The 21,175-nt window shown below is 54.1% G+C and overlaps 1 protein-coding gene across 5 annotated transcripts; it reads right to left on the bottom strand.

The window, feature by feature from the left end:
• Positions 1-1,372: 1,372 nt before the first annotated feature.
• Positions 1,373-20,589, bottom strand: GAA (alpha glucosidase). 5 transcript variants are annotated; one of them, XM_060171851.1, is made up of 22 exons: positions 20,274-20,404; positions 18,126-18,334; positions 17,767-17,843; positions 15,511-16,047; positions 14,735-14,880; positions 11,386-11,551; positions 11,207-11,303; positions 10,628-10,747; positions 10,430-10,548; positions 10,212-10,343; positions 9,395-9,505; positions 8,860-8,973; positions 8,372-8,456; positions 7,687-7,804; positions 7,443-7,576; positions 6,554-6,705; positions 6,325-6,473; positions 3,460-3,601; positions 2,914-3,057; positions 2,393-2,557; positions 2,014-2,166; positions 1,373-1,791 (listed from the first exon to the last, which is right to left on the bottom strand). In XM_060171851.1, exons 2-22 carry the CDS (start codon positions 18,223-18,225, stop codon positions 1,732-1,734), a joined length of 3,021 nt encoding a protein of 1,006 aa, XP_060027834.1. In that variant the 5' UTR covers positions 18,226-18,334; positions 20,274-20,404; the 3' UTR covers positions 1,373-1,731. The 5 variants fall into 5 exon arrangements, with proteins under 5 accessions (XP_060027834.1, XP_060027836.1, XP_060027835.1 ...); XM_060171853.1 differs by lacking the exon at positions 17,767-17,843; XM_060171852.1 differs by lacking the exon at positions 18,126-18,334 and having other exon boundaries at positions 20,274-20,385.
• Positions 20,590-21,175: the final 586 nt, after the last annotated feature.

Consider the following 21,175-nt stretch of genomic DNA (forward strand, 5'->3'; position numbering starts at 1 on the left):
GTGAACATGCCACATTAAATGGCAGGGGGGTTGGCAGATAAAATCAAAGACTTTGAGATGGTGTTATTCAGGTAGATCTGATCTAACGGCAGGATGGCGGGGGGAGGCAGATTGTCAGGCATGAGGAGTCAAAATCAACACTGCTAGATTTGAAGGTGAAAGGGCCACAAGCCAAGAGGCAATTTCTAGGTGCTTGAGCCACTATCTGAATCAGTAGTTCCTCACACATGAAGCAGTCCTGCCTATAACCTGCACAAGTGAGAAATAGATTCTCAAGAGCTCCCAAAATGGAGGCAACCCTGTGATCTTCAGGATATGGTCAAATTAATGTTATTTTAAACCACCGAGTAGAAAACCAGTACTTTTTCACTGGCTAAAATCTGTTTATAGTTAAATAGTAAGATAAGCTACATCTAAAAGGGGGGCTAAGTTTTGTTGCCCCCCTTTTTATTGTAGTTATTGTTGTTATTGATGTCCTCATTGTTAGATAGACAGAGAGAAATGGAGAGAAGAGGGTAAAACAGAGTACGAGAGAAAGGCAGGCACCTGTAGACCTGCTTTACCACTTGTGAAGCGACTCCCCCACAGGTGGGGAGCCAGGAGCTCGAACCAGGATCCTCATGCTGATCTGTGCGCTTAACCCGTTGTGATAACACCCAACTCCCGGGGCAAGAGTTTTGAGCCAAGAAAGACTTTGTCCATAAGTCCATGAATGATACTCAGTGCTATGAGTTGGAAACACAGGTGGCTGAGAGCAGACAGGTGTTATGAGATGTAGAGCAACTGCACTTGTCAAACCATTAGTAAAAGGCAGCCGCTTTGGAAAACAGCTAAGCAGCTTAAGCCATCACACACAGTGGTTTATGCAACTGATTCCTGCCTGAGGCTCTTGCTCCCAGTACAGTCCCCAGCTGAGTAGGGCTCTGGTAAAACAAAACAAACAAAAAAAAAAAACTCATGATCTGCCCCAAGTAAATGAAAACATGTGTAGAGACTTGGCCATGATTTGTCATCTTCATAGTAGCCCAAAATTGAAAAGCACATTGCTGTCAAATAGGAAGTGGTAAAACTGGAAAACTAGCAGTGCAAACGGACTGCGTGGCCAAACGCAGGTAGGTTTGCCACTCTGGCTGCCTGGGGACTAGGGTTAGGGAGAGGTTTCTGTCCTATCATGAATTGTGTGTGTGTGTGTTTTTTTAGGGGGATGACACCCTGTACTTGACAGGTATCCCAACTGTCTCCAGTTAACCATGAAGACAGATACTGATAGGATGTGAGGGGGCTGCTTGAAGGGCACAGGTCCTGGGAACGTTGGAGCCCTGATAAGGTTGGCGTGGTAGCCTCTGTCCTACATCATGAGAGGGCTAGCAGCTGATTTCAGACATCCCTTTATTAGAGTAATTGCCCTTAATTTAAGTTCCCCAGGCTGGTGGGGACAACTGTGCACAGCACTCTCAGCAGTCTCCTTGGTGAGAGCAGCTGTGGGGTCACCCTGGTGTAGCCACAGGAGTGTTCCTGTCTTGTGCACCATCACGGACAGGCAGTGGTGGCCAGTAACATTCCAGTGGGGCTACCACAGGCGAACCTGAAGCATCACAGCATCCTGGGGGCCAGGCCTCGCTGAGGGGCCTGGGAGGTAGAGCAGTGGAATCTGGGTTTGGGGAAAACTTGCCATAGTGACCCCTCAGCCCTAGAGCTGCCGGGATGTCCACCCGAGAAGCCCCAGCGCAGTCAGGACCAGCTGATGAGAAACGGAGCCCCTATGGTCAGCACCACAGGAATGGCCAGGGCCTGGAAGAAGAAGAAAGAGGAGCCCAAAAGGGGCTGAGGAGACCCTGATCCACTGTGCTTGTACCGCGGGCTGGGGCTAAGGGGCCATTTCAGGGGAGACGGGCCACCGGGACACCTCCCTCCTCCCCATGCTGGGAAGCTGTGTGCTGGGGCTGGTCACTCCTTAGGACTGAGCCACCAGAACTGCACCACCTCCTGCCCTCAGGCTCTAGGCTCCCTTGCCTTGGTGTTGGAGCTGTAGGTGAAGTTGGAGATGGGCACACTGTTGCACAGGACCTGCTGGGGGGCTATGGCCACCCCCAGCACCGTCACCTTGCTCAACCGCAGGTTGGCCCCCTCTCCTGCCACATGCAGCAGCTGGTTCCTGATGGTATTCTGGCTCAGCAGAGATGGGGTAGGGGGCAGGGCCTTAACAGCAGAGAATGGACAGGGAGCAGCCCCAGGGGAGGGGGGAAGCCAAGGACACTGGACCCTCGTTCCCCACAGGCAAAGGGGGTGTTGGCTTGACACAAGCATCTCCCTGGAGGCTTGGCTCCTCCACCAAGATGGCTCCATGGCCCCTGAGCCTCCCTCTGTCCAGCCCAGTGGTCCCAGGACTCACATTCTGGGCCAGAAAGGCCACCTCTATGTAGGCCCCTTGTTCCAGCACCTCCAGGCTCTCCCCATCATCCCAGAATAGCTCCCCCTGGGCCTCCCCAGTGGTGGTCAGGGCCACGACCAGGGCTAGCGGCTGCTTCCGGGACTCAGTGGTGGTGAGACCAGGGCCCTGGAGGGGGCGACACAAGGGTTTGAGGCGTCCAGAGGTGAGGTGGGCACCAGGCCTGCTCAGCACAGCCAAGCGGAAGAGGCCTAGAAGCCTGGGGTGACAGCAGGTAAATGGGCTGTCTCTCCACTTGCTGAGTCACTCCATGTCCACTGGATCCTGGATGAGTCCCAGCAGGATTCTCTGCTCTCCTTTCTGCCCCCACAGCCTCAGGCAGCCTCTTCGATCCCCACCCTGTCCCCAGACGATGGCATGGTGCCCACACCTCCATCACCATGCCAGGTGGGCTGAGGCTAGCAGATGTCTGTACACTGCCAGTGCCTGGACTCCCTGGAACCACCTTTCCCAGCCCTAAGTACCTGCAGGGGGATGACATGCCCAGCCCGAAGGTGAAGGTTGATTGTCTCCAGGGGCGCCAGCAGTGTCTCCCACTGCCCCTGGCTGTGGATGGGGGGTCTGCCGGGTGCTGGAGGTGGGAGGCTGCCCACAGCCTCCACAGGCACCTGGAGGGTGTCATCAGGTCACTCAGGGCCCAGGTGGCAGCAAGTTCCTGCCACCTGATCCCTGTCAACTGGCCATGCTGTCTATCTCCCTCAGGACCCAGTTCAGACTAGATGCGTGTGACCTCAGAGCAGAGATGGGCTCCATGCAGAGACCCAGCCACCCCGTGGGGATGCAATGAGGCTGCATGGGGCGGGACTTGGGGAACAGAACTGGACTGTCCCCTCAGCTCTGGGGTTTGGGGCCCACCAATCACTAAGGCTTCTACCTCCTCATCTAGAAAGAGGGTTCCGGGACCCAAGCACAAGGGTAAGGGCAGCAAGTGGCCAGGACAGGCTGACACCCTCCCACACAGGAGGGAGACAGGATGCCCCAGCCTCTGGGCTCCGGGGTCCAGAACTCACCGTCTCCATGTCATACCAGGTGCCAGCAGGGAAGTATCCAGTCACCTCGGTCCTGCCTGGCTCGAGTACTGGAGTGATGAGCAGGGCCGAGCCCCACAGCAGCTGGCGATCCACTGGCCAGGTCTGGGGGTCCTCGGGGAACCTGCAGATGGGCAGGGGGCTACTGTGGTCAAGGGGCTGTGGGGGCGCACAAAGGACCTGTCTGGGGAGGGCTTGGATGAGAGAGAGCAGCACTGTGGCCAACAGCCACTTCACAGACAGTGCTCCCAGCTGCTTGTCCACCTGGTTATTTTATTTTTCTAGTTAGGGGGAAAGAGCACTGAATTACTCAAAGCTTTCCCCTTGAGGTGTGCCTGTGTGGGGGCCCAGGTCTCAAACCTGGTAAGGTATAAACTTTTCCAGGTGAGCCACCCACAGGCCCCACGTCCACCTGACTTTGATCAGCAGTCTTACCAAGATGAGTTTTCTCTCTATTCTATACTGCCACTTTGCTGGTCTATCTTCTCTAGTTCCCCTGCCTTTACACTCTACCTGCAGAGCACCTGATTTCTATGTTCAGTAAAATTCTTTTCTCCCCTAAGATTATCTCTGGGGTTCACTGCCATTCTTAGTGGCCATTTTCTAAAATATGTTATTTTACTTTAATGAGAGAGACAGAGAGAAAGACCAGAGCACCGCTCTTGCTCTGGCTATGGTGGTGCTGGGGACTGAATCTGGGACCTCAGAGCCTCCAGTAAGAAAGTCTTTTTGCATAACCATTATGCTGTCTCCACATGCAGTGACTTTTTTTTTTTCTCTTGTAGAAGTTGAGAAACAGAAAGGGGGCCAGACAGTGGCATACCACATGCAAGGACCTGTGCAAGAATCCCAGTTCAAGACCCTGACTCCCGACATGCAGAGGGGTCACTTCACAAGCAGTGAAGCAGGTCTTTGGGTGTCTTTCTCTCCCTGTCTATCCTCCCCTCTCAATTTCTCTCCATCCTATAAAAAGAAAAGAAAAGAAAAAATGGCTTCAGGAACAATGGATTGATAGTGCAGGTACTAAGCCCCAGCATTACCGTGGAGGCAAAAAAAAAAAAAAAAAATGGGGAGAGAGAGAGACAGAAAAAGGAGAAACACTTGGAGATTTGCTTCACCCTTCATGGGGCTTCCCCCTACAGGTGGAGATCAGGGGCCTGAACACAGGCTTTTGCCATGGGAACATGACTGTACCTGGTACATGACCACCTAGACCCAAAAAAGTGTAACTTGTATTATTTTACTAGGTGTTTTTTTCCATGCTTCACTGCCTGTGAAGTGACCCCCTGCAGGTGGGGAGCCAGGGGCTCGAACTAAGATCTTTATGCCAGTCCTTGCGCTTTGTGCCACGAGCACTTAACCCGATGTACTACTACCTAACTCCCTACTAGCTGTTTTCTTTTCTTTTTTTTTTTTTTAATTTATTTTCCCTTTTGTTGCCCTTGTTGTTTAACATTGTTATGGTTCTTCTTCTTCTAGCGTTTGCCATTGTTATGGTTATTGATGTCATTGTTGTTGCATAGGACAGACAGAACTGAAGAGAGGAAGGGAAGACAGAGGGGGAGAGAAAGATACCTGCAGACCTGCTTCACCACTTGCGAAGCAACTCTCCTGCAGGTGGGGAGCTGGGGGCTCGAACCAGGATCCTTACGCCAGTCCTTGCACTCGGGGCATGTGCGCTTAACCCACTGCGCCACCGCCCGACTCCACTACTAGTTGTTTTCTAAGTTAAGCCTTCTCCACTTCACTCTTTGCTGCTGACACAGGCCCTGTTCCCCAGAGCACTGACTCTCCTGCTGTTTGTATGTGAGATTCCTGCAGCTCCATGTCTCTTAACTTTTGACTCCACCTGGAACCTCCTTTTGCGTGGCACAAAGAGAAAATAAGTTGAGTTTTGATAACAGCTATCTTACTACCCTAGCTGGAGTCCTTTCTCATCCATGGGTAGGGGAAGCCTCTTTATCACATGAAACTGCTATTGACTGTCTTATGAGAGCCTCAACTAATTTTATATTCCTTTAGATCCCAGACTTAACAAAAAAACAAAACAAAACAAAAAACTAGGCAGTGGTACACCTGGTTGAGCACTTAAGTTACCAAGTTCAAGCACCTGGGTTCATTCCCTGCTCCCCACCCACAAGGGGGAAGCTTCATGAGCAGTGAAGCAGGTCTGTAAGTGTCTCTCTTGCTCCCTATCTCCATCTCCCCTCTCAATTTCTCTTTGTCCTATTGAAAAAAAAAGAAGGCACTGGGAGTAGTGGACTTGTTAGTGCAGGTACCTCAGCCAGGGTGGCAAAGAGAAAAGAAAGGAAAAGGAAAGAGAAAGCCAGCTCAGGGCTAGTGAAATAGCTCCCATTGTTGGCGATGTGTGTAATCCACATTCCAGCCCAGCCCACTGACAGAAGCTCTGGTGCTGTGACCTCTTTCAGTCTCCCTCTAGCATGCCACGTACAGACCCAGGGCTTTTTTTTTTTCCTTCCCATTAGGGTTACCTGTAGGGCTCAGTGCCTGGACAGCACCACTGTTCCCAGTGGCATTTTCATTTCCTTTTGATAGTGAAAGACAGAAAGAGAAAGAAGGAGGGAGAGAGACACACAACACTGCCCCACCATTTGTTCAGCTGCTCCTTGTAGGTAGGGACTGGGGGCTTGAACCTGAGTACTTGCACATGGTAATGTGCATTCTACTGGGTGGCAATCCCAGGATTCTCTGCCTGGAGTCCCAAATGCCCTGGGCCCTGAGCTGGAAGGAAAGAATGGGAACTGCCTACAGGGGCACCACTGGAGGAGACCCTGCAGTGGTCAGTCCAAGAGCTTCCTTTCCCTGGCTGTGGCTACAGGCACTTACTCCAGGAAGAGAGGCCGGGCCACAGTGTCCCCGTGGAGGTGGGCATGATGGAAAAGCGTGTAGAGGTGCGGCAGCAGAGCGTAGCGCAGGGTGAAGGCCTTCCTCATGGCCTGTTGCGCAGTCTCGCTGAACCTGTAAGGCTCCTGGGGCTGGGCCAGGAGGGGGCAGGGGTTGGGCTCAGGAAGCCCCCACCATCCCCTCTCCCTCACAGGGCCTCCCCAGCACCTACCAGGCTGTCCAGGCTATTGTGGTTGCGCATGAAGGGGTAGAAGGCCCCCAGCTGCGTCCAGCGCACACACAGCTCCTCTGAGGTGTTGCCCAGGAAACCACAGATGTCTGCCCCCACCAGGGGCACCCCCAGCAGGCTGAAGAGCAAGACATCTAGGGGCACCAGGGGATAGTCAGACTGGACCCCAGAATGCAGGGACAGTTCAGGGCCAAGAAGCCCTATTAAGTGTCTGCTGAATGGGGGGAGGGGAGAATGCTGAGCACCTCCTGGGTCCCTGCCCACAGTCACAGCCAGGCTGGTGTCTACACCAGGGCAGGCAGAGCTATGTGACCACTCATGGGGACTAGGCCCTGAGGGGAGAGAGACCAGAGTGACCCAGCCCTACCAAGGGAGAACACAGCTAATGTCTGTCATGGTTTCTGTCATGGTCTGCTCAGAGTTTGAGGCCCTTAGGGCTCAGGGGTCAGAGAACTCAGACTCTCTGCCTGAGCTAGCTCCATGGCTACTGGATGGTCGAGCCTTCCCTGGGGGGGGGGGGGGGGGGGCTTGGCTTCTGCAGTTCCTATCTTCCCTGTGTCTGTCTCAGCTACAGCCCCCTCCACCCTCTGAGAGTGCCACCCACATGGGGCCCCAGAACCCCCTTATCCCCAGCCCCTTCCTCAGGCCAGCATGGGTACCAGTGTCCCTGGAACCAGAGTCTGCCTCTTTGCAGGAGAAGGGGGCACCCTGAGTGCTGGGCTCAAGGTCTGGTGACAGCAGAACACGGAGAGGAGAGGCTGGAGGTGGGGGTGAGGGAAGGGGCCCCCAGGCCATGGCAGCTGCATGTGTAAACCAAGCCCAGGGCTGAGGTCAGAATAACCTACCCCTCCAGGACCCCAACGGTTAGCACCTGGCACAGAGAAGGCCAGCTGTTCCCAGCTGCTCCTCACATCCCCTGTCCAGTGGCCAGCAAAGCGGCCGTGGCCTGAGAAGCTGGAGCGGGAGATGATGAAGGGGCGCTTCCCACGAGTCTTCAACAGAGCCCTGTGGGGCACAGGGGTGTGTCACCACCCACCAGGTGGCACGGGGCCTCCAAAGTGGGGCTGCAGGGGCTGGGGGGGGCAGGCAGCTGGCCTTCTCCCTGCTGCCCTCACCTGTGGGAGGCCACGGCTTCACTCAGGCCGTACAGGTTGTGCAGGTTGTAGTGCGTGGACAGGAATTGGCGGCTAGAGGCACAGATGGTGGCTGCCTGAAGAGTCCCGCCGACCACCCCTGCTTGAGAGGCATGGTTCCCACCAGGAATCTCCTCTCTGCAGCCTACCAGGGTTTCCTCTGCCTCCTCAACCCCTCCACTTCTTCTCTGCCTTTACTTCTCCAGGGAGGGAATGCCCAAAGTCAGTCTTTGAGGCTTTCTCTGTCCTTCCTTTCTTGATTTTTGTGTAGTCAAAATTTCCCTGCTCTGGGCTGCTTTTTCATTCAGAGACAGGAATCAACCTCTCATAGCACCAGAGCTTCCTCCAGTGTCATAGTATCTCTCATGTGGTGCCAGGGCTTGAACTAGAGCTGTGTGAGTGTGGTAAAACCCGCAAGCTTGCCTGGTGTGTTACCTTTCCAGCCCTTCTTTTTCTTTCTAGATTCATTTATCACTACAAGAGAAAGAGATCTAGAGATGTTACACTTGCAAGGCTGGTTCTCTGCCTGTTGCATATTCTCTCAGGCTACCCTGTCCTTTGGCCTCAACCAGAAGTCCCTGGCTCCTCAAGGGCTGCAGGGCAGAGCCCCTCACCCCCAGCCCCACCCTTTCCTGAGCTGGAGGCTCCTCACTGCCCCATCTCTTGCCTGGCACATAGGGCGGGTTCTCCAGCTCATTGTCCGGGCAGCCATACAGGGAACCCTTCACGAAATTTGACGGCTCATTCATGTCCTGCAGGAGAGGACGGGAGGTGAGTGCTCAGCTTGGGGAGGGGGATTGTGGGCGTGGAGCGTGGTATGATGAGAAGGGCGGGGCATATGAGGGGCCTAGAAAGAGGCGTGGCTTGAATGGGGTGGGCGCGTAGGGGCGGAGCATGAGAGGGGTGTGGAGGGAGTGTGATGGGAGGGGAGGGGCGTGACATGGGATGGGCGTGTAAGGAGCAGAGACGTGGCATAGAGGGAGGAGTGTAGCTAGGAGGGGAGGAGGCGTATAGGGAGCGTGGCATGGCGTGTAGGGAGATGGCATGACGTGGGGGTAGTTTGAAGGGAGCGGCGTGGAAGGAGTGGGGCGGGTCGTTCATGCTAGGGGTGGGACATCGTTTAGGGTCCCTCAAGGAGCCCTGGGTACCACTTACAATCCACATGCCATCAAATGGCACCTGGGCGTGGAACTCGGCCACCATGTCCTGCCACCAGTTGAGAGTCTCGGGGTTGGTGAAGTCGGGGAAGACAGAGGGGCCTGGCCACACCTGAGGAGAAACTGGGAAGGAGGTCCTCCGCTTCACCTGGGCAGGGCTACAGGCTCACCGGCGACCAGCGGGTGGAGCCCAAGAGTATCTCTTGCCAGACAAAGGCGTTGGAACCAGCAATACTGGGGGCCTGCCCACCCAGAGCCCTGAGCCGGCCTCCACTCTTGGTTCTGGGCCCTCCACACCCCCAATACAGGCTTAGGCTCTGCTGAGCACCCCATGAGAAGGCCCAGGAATTGTCAAGTAGCTCTGGGGGCTGAAGCCGGCCAGGATGCTCATACCCCCACTCCCCAGAAGGACCTAGGGTGCCAGCTGTGCCCTTGTGCCTCACTGTCCCCCTAGACCACCTGATTCTGGCATCCAGCCACTTACTGAGCAAGTATCCCCGACCTTTGACCCTGCCCTGGGCCCTGCTTCTGACCTTGCCAACCAGCGGCTGCCCCGTGTCGTTGGTAATGAACACGCCCCTCCGCAGCCCCTCATCATAGGGCCTGTAGCTCCCAGGCGACCCAGAGCTGCTGATGGCCGGGTCCTGGAGTGAGAGGGAGCCTGATAGCAGCTTTTCCACAGCCTGAGCACAGGCCCCACCCTGCACTCCACTGGGGATGAAGCAGTGACAAGAGCCATTAAGTCCAGTGCAGAGCTTTCCTTAATAAGAGAAGGGAAGGTTCTGTGGCCTGGGAGGTGGCTCAGTGGATAAAGCCTTGACTCTCAGTCCTTCAGTCCCGACTTCTATCCCCAGCATCACATGTACATGTGATGTTCTGGTTCTCTCTCACCCTCCCTCTCAGTAATATATAAATAAATGAAAAGGAATGGGGCGGGGGTAGATAGTATAATGGTTATGCATGCCTGAGGCTCCAAAGTCCCAGGTTCAATCCCCTGCACCACCATAAACCAGAGCAAGTCAGTGGTTTTTTTCTTTAAAAAAAAGAGAAGGATCCCTCTGCTCACCATGCTCTGGGTGGCATCACTGAAGAGACCATCCTTCCTCAGCTCCCCTCCTGCCTCCACTGAATGGGTGTCCTCACCCTCCTTTTCTGAGACCCACAGGGCTCAGAGTCCCCACTACACCCACTTCTGATGCTTAAGTCATCGGTAGACTCTGGAGCAAGAGATGTTATGTTCCCAGGGGCCCTGGTGACACCCTGGCCCCCAGAGTGCAGCCTGTGCCTATGTGAGGCCCTCAGTGTCCTTGGTGGCCCAGAAGGCTGAAGGGGACAGCAGGGGACACGCACCACAATCATGACATAGCGCCGGCCGCCCTCGTGCAGCTCGCGCACCAGGGCAGGGAAGTCATGGAAGCCATTCTGGTTGAAGGTGAAGTCCCGCTGCGCATCCATGTAGTCCAGGTCATTCCACTGCACATCCTGGCCAGGCACAGGGGACGCCACTTTTGTGTGTGTGTGTGTGGGGGGGGCCTGGGGGCACACCCTCCCCAGCTCCGCTGGCTCACCAGGGGGAAGTGGGCATGCGTCATGTTCTGCACAGCCTGGCGTGTGGAGCTGGTAGAGTTGTAGCCCCAGCGGCACAGGTGGAAGCCCAGGCCCCAGTAGGGTGGCATGGCTGGGTACCCTGCAGCCAAGGAGGCAACCATGTGAGCATGGGGATGCAGGGGCATTGCTGGGGGCAGGAGGGCGTGGGACAGGCCTACCCACAACATCCAGGTACTGCCGCACCACGCTCTTAGGGTCTGGGCCCAGGAAGACGTACATGTCCAGGATGCCACCTGTGGTCCTCCAACTGAGGGCCGGGCCGGGCTGCAGGACCACATCTGGGGGGAGTAGCCTGGCTCAGGGGGACGTCCCCCAGACCTGAGGGGCCTCACCTATGTGTGTAGGGCTCCCACAGAAAGCTTGGGGCCAGCCCAGGGGAGGGCAGGGACATAAAGGTGCCCCCCCACCCCTCTCACTCAGGAACCAGGATGGAAGGATACAGCTGGACCCCAGGCACCCCTCTGTGGCCTCCACCAAAGTAGAGTCCCAGAGCCTGCCTTGGAGACCCTGACTTTGGACACTTGGGGCAGAACTGGCTGAGACTGATGGCTGCCCAGAGCCTTCACATCCTGGGAGAACATTCTAGAGCCGACCCCCCTGTCCACAGCTCCACACCCTGTCCCGGCAGCCTGTGCCTGTGTGGGTCAGGGCCAGGGCCAGGGCCAGAGAGTTCCTCTCTGTGGAGGGAGATATCCCCAGAGCTCAGGTTCACTACTGGGGAGGGGGGAGGCACTTACCCATAGCATTACTGTTGAGCAGGAAGACACCGTGAGCCAAGCCACCTTCCTCCAACACCAGGTAGAAAGGGTGGGAGCCATACAGGTTGCCACCAGGCTGGGATATGGACACAAAACAGACTGGGCACTCCAGCCCCGCCCCATGGGTGCCCTCTGCCCCCCAGCCCATGCTCCTATACCGAGGGGGCCATGTCCCGGTTCCAGAGGGTGATCTTGGTCCAGCTGGTGCTGAGCATCAGGGGGCTCAGGTGCTCGGCCAGGCCAGTGACATATGGGGATGGCAGCAAGGTGGACAGCTGCAGGAACTGATCAGCAAAGAACAGGGGGGCCACCGTGGTGTTCAGCCTGCCGGGGGGGGGGGAACAGCAGGCTGCCTTAAACCCACTTCCAGAAAGATCCTGCTAGCCAGAGGGCCCTGGGAGGGTGGGGTGGCTTGGCTGGCATAAGCTACCAGACATGGTATGGGGAACACCTGTGCCAGGGTAATGCCACTCTCAGGCTCCCACCCAGGAGCTGCCAAGTGACATGGGGTCACATGGGTCAAAGTGAAAAGCAAAACCCACAGGTACTTCATGGAAGATGAAGGACATCTAACTTCGTGGGATAAACTCTTGCTGGTTTCTCCTTGTCTAAGTAGCTTTTCTTCTTTTTCTTTCTTTCCTTCTTTCTTTCTTTCTTTCTTTCTTTCTTTCTTTCTTTTCTTTGCTTTTTAAAATTTTTTACTAGAACCCTGCTCAGCTCTGGCTATGGTGGTGCAGGGGACTGAGCCTGGGACTTTGGAGCTTCTCCAAAGAACCATTATATAATATAATGTAGAACCATTATATTATCTACTCACTCTTGAGTATGTCTTTCCTTTCTAAAGATTTATTTATTAGAAAGACAACACACAAGTGAATATCACTCTGGCACATGTGTGTTGCTGGGGATCAAACTCAGGATCTCATGCTTGAGAATCCACTGAGTCACCTCCAGGATGCAGAGTATCTGTTTTCAAGATCAAAAGCTGATAAAATGCTACAAGAAAGGCTGTCCCTGCCCCTCCTTACAAAAGTCCTCAGTGCCCTCACAGCCAGAGTTTTTTTCCAGTTCTCTCCACCAGGGTTATCACAGGAGCTCAGTGCCAATATGACTCCAACCCTCCCTTGAAGCTTTTTTTTTTCTCTTTTCCTCTTCTATACATAGAGGATGAGACACACAAAGAGAAGAGACACCATGGCACTACTCCACTGTTTGTGAAGCTCCCCCCTGTAGGCACTACCATGCCATGGCCTGGGGCTCAAACTGGGGCCGGCTGGTGGCTCCAGTACTGCTCCCAACATTGGGCTTCAGCAGATTCGCTCTCTGCCTCTCCCTTCATTTTTTATTTAAGAGTTTGCTTTTTTTTTTTTTTTTAATATTTATTCCCTTTATTGACCTTGTTGTTTTATTGTTGTAGTTACTGATGTTTGTTGTTGTTACTGATGTTGTTGTTGTTGGATAGAACAGAGAGAAATGGAGAGAGGAGAGAAAGACATAGAGGGGGAGAGAAAGACAGAGAGGGGGAGAGAAAGACAGACACCTACAGACCTGCTTCACTGCCTGTGAAACGACTCCCCTGCAGGTGGGGAGCCGGGATTCGAACTGGGATCCTTATGCTGATCCCTTTGTGACACCTGCACTTAACCCGCTGCGCTACTGCCTGACTCCCTGCCTCTCCTTTGTGGTATCAGGCCCGGGTCAACAAACCAAAGGGTGAAAGAAGGAAGATTTAGGTCAGGGAGATAGCAGAATGGTTTTGCAAATGACTCTCATGCTTGAGGCTCCAAAGTCTTAGGTTCAGTCCCCAGCACCACCATAAGCTGGAGATGAGCAGGGCTCTGGCACCCCTTACTAAAACAAATCAGTGGTCCGGGAGGTGGCGCAGTGATAAAGCTATGGACCCTCAAGCATGAGGTCTTGAGTTCGATCCCCGGCAGCACATGTGCCAGAGTGATGTCTGGTTCTTTCTCTCTCCTCCTATCTTTCTCATAAATAAAATCTTTTTAAGAAAGGGTGAAAAAAAAATCAAAGGAGAATGAGAGAGAAGAAGAGATGCATTTCAGAAGACAGCTCTCTAAGATCAAGGCTAGTCAGAGCCCCTCCCTCCAGATCTTGTAGTTTAGTTCAGGGGCAGAGCAAGGTCTTGTCAGTCCTGAACAATTTACCAGGAATTTGAGGCTGAGAGCTGGGCCCCTGTGGGACAGATACACCTGTGCAGCCCACTGTTGGTATGCATGAGACCCCTTCTGTTTCATTTGGTTTAAATCCCCCCTGCTTAACACTATTCTATTTACATAATCACTGTTAACAAGTTCCACCCTCCCTCCAGGGCATTGCGGTTCAGTGATAGGATTCTCTCCTGCTCTGCCCCTTCTTTATCACACTGATTTTCACCAGTCACTTTTCTCTCCACCCTCTCTATGTCACATCCTGTTTCCACCCTACTTGGCAAGTATATATAAAGACAGCATTGTGAGTTTTAGAGTACTTTACCTTTAGTTTAGCTCAGCTCGGCTTAGATTGTGCTGCGTCCTGCATGAATAAAGAGATACTGCCTACAGCTCAACTATGAGTCCCTGGTCGTCTGTTACCTGCCCGTGAAGCCAGCCCGGCGAAAACAACCTAACCCGTCGAAAACGACAGCCCACCCTTCAGGCAGATGGCTTCTTTAGCTGAAGGGTTGGTGTGGTGGGGCAGGGTGGCCCAAACTGCTGGTAGGTCACATTGCTAAAGAGGGGACCCCTGAGACACTCAGAGTCACACCCACAGAGTGGTGCTGTGGTGTCTCTCCTTTCTCTTTTTCTCTTATTCTACCTACAGGAAAAAAAAAAAAGGCTGCCAGAAATGGTGGGGTCACACAGGGATCTAGCCCCAGTGACCACCTTGGTAGCAAAAATAAATAAAAGGGAAAGGTGGGGGGTCCAAGCAGACACCTGGATTCTGTTTCCCCGTCTGTGACACAGGAGGGTGGGAGCAGCTCTGGGCTCTTCGGAGCAGCTGAGCCAAGTCTCGGTAGGTTGGATGAAATACACAAGTGCCTCCTGCAGGGGGTAGCTTCACAGGTGTGAAGCAAGTCTGCAGGTGTCTGTCTTTCTCTCCCCGTCTTCCCCTCCTCCATTTCTCTCTGTCCTATCCAACAACAATGACAACAATAACAACAATAAACAAGGGCAACAAAATGAAAAAATAGCCTCCTGGAGCTGTGGATTCATAGTGCAGGCACTGAGCCCCAGCAGTAACCCTGGAGACAAAAAAAAAAGAAAGAAAAAGACCTATACAAATGCACTACACACAGTGGGGGTGCCTGGAGTAGACTGGACCAGAGATGTTCACCCCAGCCCTGGTGACACTGGGGCAGGTTCAGCCTGTAGGGACCTGGCTCTGCTCCTCAGAAGCCACAGTCCCCCTGGCACTATATGCAGCTGCTGTTTCATGCCCCCCAGCACCTTTGAGGGGGGCTGGACAATGAGGGATTCAGGGGGCCTCCCACCTGGACGTGGCACTCACAGTACACGTCCACCCAGGGTCCGGCGGATGATCAGCCCAAAGGGGTCAGGGCTGAACTCCATGCTGTAGAGGGGGGCAGACGCTCGGCTGTGGGCACGAGGGGTCTCCAAGGGCACTTCGTAGCGCGGGTTGGCAGGGTCTTTGATCTGGAAGACACAGATGTGGCACCTGCATATTTCTTTCGACCCCACCCCACACCACCTAGGGCACCAGGGAAGACCCAAAGCCCAGAATCTGAACTTCACACAAATAACTGTCTTGGCTTAAGGAGCATTGTGTAGAGGCCATGCTTAGACTAGTGTGTGTGTGGGGTCAGGCCTTGGGTCTCTGCACTCAGCCTTAGGGCGCCCTGATTTGTGTGTGTACCCAACCCTGCTGGAGGAAGGGATGGCAGGACCTGGGCTCCTGTGGACAGTTGTCAGCATGACGAAGGTCAGCAAGGCCCACTGGCCCATGCTAAGATGCCTATTGTCTCAGCAGTGCAGCACCCCCACCCTCACTGAGCAGCAGCCACATGGGGCTGTGGGAGGGGGTCCTCAAAGGCCCTCCCCAGGGTCCCACTAGAACACCCACTAGAACACGCTTTGTACCTGCTCCTGGTGGCCTAACCTCCCACCACCTATACCCCCAAGCCCTACCTTCTAGATCCTTCTAGAACTTTGTAGAACCCCCTAGTCACTGCTTTTGGAGGCCAGCATCCCCTGAGCTCTGCATCTTCTCATACTGGACTCCTGTGGGGGCACAGGTGTGCCAGGAGCCCTCTCCCCAACACCCACCGTAAAGTGGAGGCGGCTGTCCGTCTCCAGCAGCACATCCAGCCGCAGGGTCAGCACATCCTTGGGGAAGAAGGAAGGGCTGGTGCGGGTGAGCATGGCCGTGTAGCCCAAGCCCGTGGAGGTGAGGTTGTGCAGCCTGTAGCTGGGGTAGTCGATGGGGAAGAAGCACCAGGGCTGCCCCATGTGGGAACCCACAGGCCGCCGGACGGGTACATAGCAGCAGCCCCGTGCCTCGCACTGCTCCTGGGTGATGCCACTGTCGGGGGCACAGTCGAAGCGGCTACTGGCGGGCACGTTGCACCCGGTGGGTGCAGCTATGGGATGGCTCAGGTGCTCCGGGCCACTGGCCACCCGCCACCCTGTTTGGCTGCTGTCCTTGGGTGCTGGCGCCTCTTGGGGGACCACGGTGAGGTCATGGAGCAGTACATGTGTCAACAGGGCAGCAGTGAGGAGGGCGCAGAGTCCCAGCAAAGGGCGGGTACGGGGTGGCCACCCAGTCTCCATTGCAGTGCCCGAGGGCAGGGACAGGTCTGGGCCCTGCAAGAGGAGACTAGGCTCAACAGGGAGGTTGGAAGGGCTGGGGCCTGGGGACCCTCAGAGCAGCATGCACCCCTGCGGCCCAGCATGGAGGTGCCATACGCAGGTGGGGGTGGGGAGGAGCCACCTTCAGGGACTACAGAGTGCACTGTGGAGTCTGCTAAGTCTTCTTTTTTAAAAAATATTATTTATTTATTTGAGACTGAGAGAAATGCAGAGGGAAGAGTAAGATAGAAGAGACATGGGGGTCGGGTGGTGGCGCAAAGCGCAACCGGCGTAAGGATCCTGGTTTGAGCCCCCGGCTCCCCACCTGCAGGGGAGTCGCTTCACAGGCGGTGAAGCAGGTCTGCAGGTGTCTATCTTTCTCTCCCCCTCTGTCTTCCCCTCCTCTCTCCATTTCTCTCTGTCCTATCCAACAATGAACATCATCAACAATGGTAATAATAATAACCACAACGAGGCTATGGCAACAAGGGCAACAAAAGGGGAAAAAAATGGCCTTCAGGAGCGGTGGATTCATGGTGCAGGCACCAAGCTGAGCAATAACCCTGGAGGAAAAAAAAGAAGAAGAAGAACAAGAGACACAGAGACCTATAGCACAACTTCATCACTCTCAAAAATCTTCCCCCAACCCACCCCCACACACAGGTGGGGACCAGGGTCTTGAACTGGCGTCTTTTCACATGGTAATGGTAATGGTCTTTTCACTGGCCTCAATCACATTGAAAGAAGCTTTGAAGATGTGGTTTCTCTCTCTCTGCCTCTGCCTCTGTCTAAACACACACTATAGATGGCACATGGGCCTGGGAAATAGCTCAATTGTTAAAGAATATCAAATTTGCATGTCTAAGGTTCTGAGGTCCCAGGTTCAATCCCTGACACTCCCTTATATCAGAAATGAGCAGCGCTCTTGTTCTCAGTCCTAAAAATAAACACATGAATCTTTTTCTCTAAACTGCTTTAAAAACTTTTAAAAATATTTATGATGGGGGTCGGGTGGTAGCACAGCAGGTTAAGCACACGTGGTGCGAAGCAGAAGGACCAGTGTAAGGATCCCAGTTTGAGTCCCCGGCTCTCCACCTGCAGGGGGGTCACTTCACAGGTAGTGAAGCAGGTCTGCAGGTGTCTGTCTCCCCCTCTGTCTTCCCCTCCTCTCTCCATTTCTCTCTGTCCTATCCAACAACAACGACATCAATAACAACAACAGTAACTACAACAATAAACAACAAGGGCAACAAAAGGGAATAAATATTTATAAAAAAATCTTAAAAAAAAAAAAGAAATTCAAAGGGAAGTACAGAGAGGGACAGAGTGGGTTAGGGACACAGCATAATGGTGATGCAAAAGTCTTTCTTGTCTGAGGCTCTGAGGTCCCAGGTTTAATCTCTAATGCCACCATAAGCCAGAGCTGAACAGGTACTGATCTCACTCTCTCTCTCTCTTTCTTTCTCTCTCCCCTCTTTGTATCTCCCTCTCACTAAAAATTAATTTTATTTTAAAAAGAGAGAAAGAGGAAGACAGAGAGACACCCGCAGCATTGCTTCATGACACATGAAGCTTCCCCTTTGCAGGCGGGGAAGGGACTTGAACTCAAGTCCTTTACACATTGTAATGTGTGTGCTCAACCAGGTGTGTAACAGCCAGGTCCCTTTTTAAAAAATATTTATTTATTTATGAGTGAGAAGAAGGGAAGAGAAAGAACCGGAGTATCACTCTCACACATGTGATGCTGGGGATCAAATTCAAGACCTCATGCTTGAGAGCACAATGCTCTATCCATTGTGCCACCTCCCAGGCTGTAACAGAAAGAAAAAAAAAATGTAAATAAAGAAGACTCCCTTCAATCCCCCACACCACCATAAGCCAGACCTGAGCAGTGCTCTGGTAATAAATAAATAAATAGATAGACAGAAAGAAAACTCCCGATGAATATGGGGTGATCTCACTCATGGGCAAAACCTCAGAAATAAGAACAGACAGGGGAAGGAGGCTGGCTGGTAGTGTAGTGGGTTAAGCGCACGTGACACAAAGCTCAAGGACCAGTGTAAGGATCCCAGTTTCAGCCCCCAGCTCCCCACCTGCAGGGATCGCTACACAGGCGGTGAAGCAGGTCTTCAGGTGTCTATCCTTCTCTGCCCTTCTCTGTCTTCCCCTCCTTTTTCGATTTCTCTCTGTCATATCCACCACCAACAACAGCAGTAACAACAACAAGGGCAACAAAAATGGAAAAAAATGGCTTCCAGGAGCAGTGGATTCATAGTGCAGGCACCGAGCCCCATTGATAAGCCTTGGAGATAAAATAAATTAATAAATAAGCAAACCAGAATGGGGAAACACAAAGCAGAACTTGGACTAGATTTGGTGTATTACTCCAAAGCAAAGAACTCTGGGGGGGGGGGGGGGAGACCTTTCAGGTCCTGGTGCATGATGGTGGAGGACTGAGGAGAAATTTTACCCATCTGTCTAACTGTATTACAAACTATTAAGCCTTCAATTAACAAAAAAGAAAAAGAAATAAAGAGAATAAAAAGAAAACTCCCAAGTTTGTTTTGCATGCCAGAGGCCCCGGAGGCCACAAGTTCAATTCCCAGCATTACCATATGTCAGAGCCAACCAGTACTCTGATTTCTCTCTGGGGAAAATAAATACATCAATCTCAAAAAATGTACCTACACTTAGATTTAAAAACTGGCCTATACAGATGATTTGGTGACACAGGTCAGCCTCACAGCCCGATGATAGGCTTGCAGTAGGAGTTGTCCCGCTCTGTGCCTGGTCAGAGGCTGGGAGTAAGAGACCTTAAGGGAAGACCCGACCTCCCCTCTGTCCCTTTCCTGCTGGCCAGGGGCATGGATGGGCATTGGAGCCCTGGGCAACACCGCTGGCATGGCAAAGCCCTAGCAGCTGAGCCTGGTCCATCCAGCCCTTGGCTCTGGGTCTGGACACCAGAAGCTCCACCACTGACAGGCAGGCTTGTGAGTTTCCCAGTGGTACCAGTACTGAGAAGGCCTCACGACCTTTATCTGCCTACCTGGAGCTCTCATCTGTGTCACCAAAGTAGCAGCCGGAGACAAGCTGCCCTGTCCCATTCATCCTGTCCAGTGCAAGTCTGGCCCCAGGTGGGAAGAACATCCCCTACTGCAAGAAGGTTCTGCAGAGCCAGGGGTTGGAGTCCTGGTGCTAGGTCGGCCATCAGAGGGTCTAGGGCCCCTGGGAGCCACCTATCATGGTGTCACAAGCTAGGAACAGCCTGGTCTGGGAACTGATACCACAGCAGAACAGTAGTTTCAGAGCCCCCCCCCCCCCCCCCCCCCCCGGCTGGGGTTCCTGAAAGTGGGGCCTGTGGGACTTCTGTGACCATCCCACACAGGTGCCACTCTCAGTGGCCATCTTGATTCTTTCCTCCAGATAGAGAGACACATTGACACCTGCTGTTCTGCTTCACTGCTTGTGAAGCGTCTTGTGTGGGGGGAGAAGAACTGGGGTTTGAACCCAGGTCCTCACACTCAACATGTGTGACCCCCAATTCACATGTGACAGAAACTCCCAATGTCAGCACAGGCATCACCAGCATTTCTGGCTACTCAGCTACAAATTTGGGGCCTTTTCCAGGCCCTCAGATTTAATATGTGGCCTGGTCACCTCCCAGAACACATGACAATGCTTTACACACGGTTACTGATTACTGTTCAGGACACAAGTCAGGAGCAGTTGGAGGGCATGAGGGGGGAGACATCTTCCCTGTGCCGAAGTAAACACCAGTGGGGTGCCCTCTGAACCCAAAATGTGCTCAGGAACTCTGATGGCCTTGAGCATGGGACACTGCACTGCTGCTGGGCCTTTCTCTTTGTGAGACAGAGATCCCAAAACCCCGGGGCAGCACCCTGGGGAGAGCACCCCGGTCCCTGGCTCCTGCTCCCCGTTCCTGGCAGGTGACACGGGTGGTGGCGAGGGCTGATGGCCCGTCTACAACCTGTTCTGCGCCACCCACCCTGTCGCCCCCGCCGGCCCCGCCCTGCGGGGTCCAGCCAGCAGTGAGCAGGCCCCCGGGCCCCAAGTGAGCGCGCACGCAGTAGGCCCGGCCGGGTTCTGCCATCAGCCGATCGTTCCCTCCCCGTCGCGCATCTCGACCACCCCACCCCCCAGGTCTTGTCTCCGAGGGCCGGCATCCGCCGTCCCCAACGAGTACCCCGCTAGCCCCGAGAACCCCGCCCTGGTCCGCTCACCTCTGCGCAGGCGCACTCCGCTCTGCTGGCTGCACGGGCACGCGCACCAGGCCCGCAATGGAGGCGGCAGGGTCCGCGGCGGCGCGCGTCGTGAGCGGGGCCCGCAGGGTCACATGACAGGCGCGCAGGCGTTCCACTGACCTTGCGCCCCCAGGCGGCGCCGGAGTATGGTGGGCGGGGCCGGCGCAGGGCGGTGCACCCTCTGATCTTGTGCACTTCCGGGCTCCGGGGCCACACGTGGCACTGTGGGAGGGGCCCTAGGCGCCTGACGTCCTCTCTCGTGCATGCACCCACCTCCCTTGTGCGTTTTGCGGTGACCACTTGGGCAGCCTGTCTGGTGCACATATGTGACCTGTGAACATTTGGGAGAGACTTAGACTCTATAAAGGAGACACTATTTTTCCCCCTTCGTTTTCACTTCTTTAGATAGAAAGAGCAAGGGAGTCGGGCGGTAGCACAGCGGGTTAAGTGCATGTGGCACAAAGCGGCAAGGACTGGCGTGAGCATCCCGGTTCCAGCCCCCAGCTCCCCACCTGCAGGGGGGGGTCACTTTACAAGCGGTGAAGTAGGTCTGCAGGTGTCTTTCTCTCCCCCCTCTGTTTTCCCCTCCTTTCTCCATTTCTCTCTGTCCTATCCAACGATGACATCAATAACAATAATAACTACAACAATAAAACAACAAGGGCAACAAAAGGGGAAAAAATAAATACAAAAAGAAAGAGCAAGGCATAGTGAGAGACCATGGCAAGAAGTTTCCCTCAGTGCTGTGGAGGCTAGGCTGGGACGTGGGTCGAGCACCTAACAAAGCGAGTGTACTATCCAGGTGAGCCATTTCGCTGGCCCAAAAGCCATTGCCCTAAGCTTCAAAAGTCACAGGGGAGTCAGGCGGTAGTGCAGCGGGT

Source organism: Erinaceus europaeus, chromosome 14, assembly GCF_950295315.1.
Source record: "Erinaceus europaeus chromosome 14, mEriEur2.1, whole genome shotgun sequence".
Classification (NCBI taxonomy): domain Eukaryota; kingdom Metazoa; phylum Chordata; class Mammalia; order Eulipotyphla; family Erinaceidae; genus Erinaceus; species Erinaceus europaeus.